Below are 5,608 nucleotides of genomic sequence, written 5' to 3'. Positions count from 1 at the left end.
AGTTATAATCAACAGTAAGTTAGTGGTCAATATTCATCTATAATAAATTTACACCTATACCTATTGATTATTTATTGTTAAGCATGGCTATTATTAATTAGTGATTTTTAACTATGACTATCGTTGTTGACATATATATATATATATATATATATATATATATATATATATATATATATATATATATATATATATATATAATTAAGGCGGTAAACGAGTCGAGCCGAGCTTTGACTTGCTCGAGCTCGGTTCCATAGTTTCTTAACGAGCTCGACCCGAGCTTCGAGCACGGTTTGAGCTCAATTTGTTGTTCGAGCTCGGTTCGTTTAACAGCTCGATTGTTCATGAGCTGGCTCACGAACAACTCATTTTATTTGTTCGTGAGCAGCTCATTTGTTGTGCTCACGAGCCTTGCTTAGCAACTCGTTTATTTTTCTATGAAAAGCTCATTTCTTGTGCTCGTGAGCTTTGATCACAAGCAACTCGTTTGTTTTGCTCACGGACAAGCTCGTTTATAGTGTTCACAAACAAAATAATATCAAATTTGGTACATCAAATAATATTAATGGTATACTAAATTAATATATGTCTTTGAATGGGTCAAGTCTAATGGCCCATTAATTGGGTATACTTGTAGTATAAAATTATACACGTTACTAAACTTTATTTTTTTAAATATTATAATTGAGTTAGCTCACGAGTTTTTATCGAGCTTGTTCATGAACTTGTTCACGAGCCTCTAATCGAGCTTGCTCGTGAGCTTTGATCTGCTCAAACTCGGTTCGTAAACGAGCCTGAAAATCGTTCCCATGAGCGGCTCATTAAAAAATCGAGCTGAACACCGAGCCGCTCATGAGCGGCTCAGCTCATTTACAACCCTATATATAATAGATGTATTCTATGCTTATTTTGTTTTTGACAAAATAATTATTATTTCGTGTATTTTCACCATTGAGCATATATTAGGATTCGAATTCAAATACTAATGTAAGCGATTTGATACTCTTGACCGCTCAAACCAATCTTAAATGATTGATTATAATCAATTAAAAACACAAAATATCAAATCAAAAAATCATAAATATAATCAATAAAAAGAAAATATTCTTTCCATATCAGAGCTAAAAAGATATAGCTTGCATCATTGAATCAATTATATATTTTCGTGATAATTTTCATATCATTGAATCAATTTGCATCATTTGTAAATTAACAATATATTTAAATTCAACAACTCATTTCTTCACAGCACATCAAGTTGCTAAATTATTCTTTTAGTTTTTTTTTTTCAATTAAAATCATCGCGTTCCATGTTCCGCATGCTTGGTTGGATGCTTAAAAAAAATTAAAACTAATTACAGAAATAAAACTAATTATAGTTTTGACTTGTTTCTTGTTGCTTTCGTATGCGGGTCCCAATTTCCTTCGGACAGCTAAATAAGTTATTTTATAATAAAATTTCTTTCAAATATTGACTATTATTGTTATTTATTGCTTAATTCTCAAATTAAGACTAATTTTAGTAGCTTAGGTCAAAAGTATACAACACATTTTATTAATTAAATCAGTCAACTAACATAAACCTAACTTGTTACTATTATTTTTGTCTTTTTCTAAATTCAAGGTTAAGATTGATAACGTAATTAACGAGGATGACAAAAAAAAAAAAAAAAAAAAAGTTAAATTCCTTTTCAGCTTTAAATTTAATTATATGGTATGATATGACCTAACATATAATTAAATAAAAATCCATCGAGCTGATAATAAAAACGGCGTTGTTTTTAGCACAAGCAAATGTGAAATGACATCCATATTGCATTATAAATACTTGCTTTCTCATTGCAGAAAGACGTGTGCTTTTTTTTATTTTCCCTCATTTTGTTTGCCTTACTGGTTTTACGCAGCTCTTCTTCTTTCTGCAACAAATTTTTAAGAGCTGCTCTGGTTTTTCCTCACTAGATTGACTGCTCCTGATTATCATCTCTGCATTCTCACGATTCCATCGGCTCTGTGAAGATTAGTAAAAACTATCACAAGGTGAGGATCTTCATATTTTTGTTCAATTTTTTTGTAGATTATAATGTCGGATTTATTAGCATTTGGGAGTTTTATTGATTTCTGATTTGGTTTGAGTTGCGTGATTCAAATGCGATACTCTTGTTACTTGATTGATTCACTTATTGCATCTGAAAATTGGTACAAATTCCAGCAATCTGATACTGTGGTCCTCTTTTATCTTTTCCAAAGATTCCAAGTTTTGTTTTCCTTCAATTTTAGTATCGGAGTTTGGTTTTGGGTTAATTTAGCACATTTTTTCAAATGTTCTTGTTCATGAGGAATTTGATTTAATTATAGTTGTAAATAAGTTAAGGTATATGCAGAACAGAGCTTTGATGAATCTGAGGCTAGATTATATATTTAAGAAAAGGAATCTGATGCTTCAGCTGTTTTGCTTTATTATTAACTTGTTAATCATGGATGATGAGTCCTGTAGCTAGAATGCATAGTTAGACTGTATCAGTCTGGTCCAATAACATGTATAAGTTGATTCCTCAGTCTCGCAGCTTTAAAATGCGTCTTACTTCCTTAGAACCGGATGGTTACATATATTATGTGGTTAAACGTATATATGATCAGTAATAAAAGATGATTAGGAAGTTCTTTGTCTACTTTGTGGCATAGAATAATCAAATCTTCAAGCAAACTTTAATTTCTCACTTAACTGGTCAAAGATGTTGTTGCTAACTATGAAACTTCATATAACAGTCTTTTAGTAGAACCTGTTTGATAATGGAAACCATGGAATCATCACCAAGGCAACAGGAATCTCTTCCATCACTCATCAGATACATCTCATCAGTAGATGTGCCCGGCTTTGATAACACAAGTACCTCGAATATGATGAATCAACCAAGTGTTTCAGCAACTACAGTATGTATTTCCTGTTACTCATTTATGTAGTTTATGGAACATAATGAATAATTAAGAAGATCAATATATGGTGAGGTTATAACATTCATCCTGTTCGTGTTACAGCAAGGAAATGAAACTATTATTGCTTTTGGGAATTGCTCTGATGAGTCTCCTCAGTATTCCAAGCAAAGGACGCAGTCGGTTTCGATTAGCATGCCATGTACTCCACTTGGAAGCATCTCAGAGAGCACCAAAAGAGTTTTTTTTGAAGATGATCGCAACAAATTTTTCACCAATTCCTCAGCTGTGGAAGCTAGCCCTCAAACAAAACAAGCAAAATTCTATTCTCAGCCAATGCCTATGGGAGTTGAGCATGATCAGGAGAGAGTTACAAACTCTGTGAAACATCAGAGCTTAAAAAAATTCAGAGATAAAAGATTTGATTCTTTCAAAACAATGTCTGGAAAAGTTGAGAGGCAGCTATCATACCTACGTGGAAAGCCACACGAAGAAGAATCTTCACCGGAGAATTCTGGTGAGAATAAAATGCAGAAGGAATCTTTACCTGTAGACCGCTACTTCGATGCTTTGGAAGGTCCTGAGTTGGAGAACCTTAGGGTAATTCCTCAAATCTATTATAAATATCCTTTAATGTCAATCTAAATTAATGCAGAAACAAGAATGAAACTTGTGTTGCTATGTTCACAGGCATCAGAGGAACTAGTGCTACCTGATGACAAGAGATGGCCGTTTCTTCTCAGATATCCTGTATCTTCATTCGGTATATGTCTTGGCATTAGCAGCCAAGCAATCTTGTGGAAAACCCTGGCTACATCAACCAGCACAAAATTTCTTCATATTAGTCCGCACGTAAATCTTGTCCTATGGATCATATCTTTAGCTCTTGTTGCTACTGTTGGTACTATATATCTTCTGAAACTCATTCTGTACTTCGAAGCAGTTCGACGCGAATACTATCACCCAATTCGTGTCAACTTCTTCTTTGCACCATGGATTGCTCTCCTCTTTATAGCAATTGGACTGCCTCCTTCAGTTTCAGAAGAGCTGCACTCTTCCCTTTGGTACATTCTCATGACTCCGTTCCTGCTTCTTGAACTTAAAATCTACGGACAGTGGATGTCTGGAGGGCAACGTAGGCTCTCGAAAGTTGCAAACCCCTCGAACCATCTCTCCATCGTAGGCAACTTTGTAGGGGCATTGTTAGGTGCATCAATGGGGTTGAAAGAAGGGCCACTTTTCTTCTTCGCCGTTGGTATGGCGCATTACACAGTCCTATTTGTAACTCTATACCAGAGACTTCCAACAAACGAAACACTCCCAAAAGAGCTCCATCCGGTGTTCTTTCTGTTCGTTGCAGCTCCTAGTGTTGCTTCCATGGCATGGGCAAAGATTCAAGGGTCCTTTGATTACGGGTCTCGGATTGCTTACTTCATTGCCTTGTTTCTCTATTTCTCACTGGTTAGTCTCTACCTTAGTATATGACAATTTCAAAACCTGTTTTTAAGGCTGCAATTGTTTCCAGGTTCCTAAACTTTGTTGTTATGTTTTGTAATTCTGCAGGCCGTTCGTATCAATTTCTTCAGAGGATTTAAGTAAGTATATGCAATATGATTGAGTTATCAACCTTTGAAGATAAATTTTCTCTCCATTAATCTAAAAATTTGATCTTTATTTACAGGTTTTCATGGTCCTGGTGGGCATACACATTCCCCATGACTGGTGCTGCAATAGCAACCATAAGGTATTCAAATGAAGTAACAAATGTAGTAACTCAAACTCTTGCTGTTACACTCTCTGTCGTTTCCTCATTAACGGTAGCAGCTCTGCTCATAACGACAATCATACACGCCTTTTGGCTCCGAGACCTCTTTCCTAATGACATTGTCATTGCCATTAGTGTCAAGAAATCAAAAAATACCAGTCATCATCATCATCACTTAAAGTGGTTCCACCGGAGACATGGAAGCTCCGAAAATAAAGAGATTGAGAATTGCTTGAAAGATGCAAACTTGAACAATAGCGCAGAAAGAGAAGCTCCTAAAGAGGTTCCTTGTCCAAATGGAATCTACTAGTTAGCAAGTTTAGTACCATATACTGCATATCAGAGTGAGGATAGTGACTCTAAGTTCCTTACCATTTTCTAAATCAGCAGCCTAAACTGTACCATGTGAGGAAAACAAAACCTGAGAATCTTCAATCTTCCTATGAAGACGTGCACAGTGAAGGTGTTAAAGATTTACGCGGTGAGCTTGTCTTAGAGGTGTTAAAAGGGTTCTCGTGACATAACAGTGTGATATGATCTATATATTCCATATAGTATATGATAATGGTATCAAGACAACCGGATATTAAGTAGGTTGTCTATGTAAATCGTGTTGTCATCTCAGAAATTAATAGAAATTTTAGCCAACCGTCAGCTGATTATGATTATATAATAAAGTTATAGTGTCATAATTAATTGGTTCTCATATATACCAGCAAATTTTACCAATTAGTAAAATTGGGCTTTTCTAACATGGAATGGGCTGATACCAAATCCATTTTGGACATTTACATAAAATTACATTTTTTTTTTTAATTATCTGTCAAGTAATTACTTCAAACAAAAACTCAAGTAATATTTTGAATTATATCAAATTAAATAAATTATTATTTTTAATATATTTTAAAGACT

The 5,608-nt window shown here is 34.4% G+C and overlaps 1 protein-coding gene across 1 annotated transcript; it reads left to right on the top strand.

The window, feature by feature from the left end:
• Window positions 1-1,849: 1,849 nt before the first annotated feature.
• Window positions 1,850-5,344, top strand: LOC136224514 (S-type anion channel SLAH2-like). The gene is made up of 6 exons (XM_066012877.1): window positions 1,850-2,037; window positions 2,767-2,931; window positions 3,037-3,531; window positions 3,622-4,392; window positions 4,495-4,526; window positions 4,613-5,344. Exons 2-6 carry the CDS (start codon window positions 2,791-2,793, stop codon window positions 5,004-5,006), a joined length of 1,833 nt encoding a protein of 610 aa, XP_065868949.1. The 5' UTR covers window positions 1,850-2,037; window positions 2,767-2,790; the 3' UTR covers window positions 5,007-5,344.
• The last annotated feature ends 264 nt before the right edge of the window (window positions 5,345-5,608 follow it).

This window comes from Euphorbia lathyris, chromosome 1 (genome assembly GCF_963576675.1).
Source record: "Euphorbia lathyris chromosome 1, ddEupLath1.1, whole genome shotgun sequence".
Classification (NCBI taxonomy): domain Eukaryota; kingdom Viridiplantae; phylum Streptophyta; class Magnoliopsida; order Malpighiales; family Euphorbiaceae; genus Euphorbia; species Euphorbia lathyris.
This window is presented reverse-complemented; position numbering and strand designations above follow the sequence as displayed.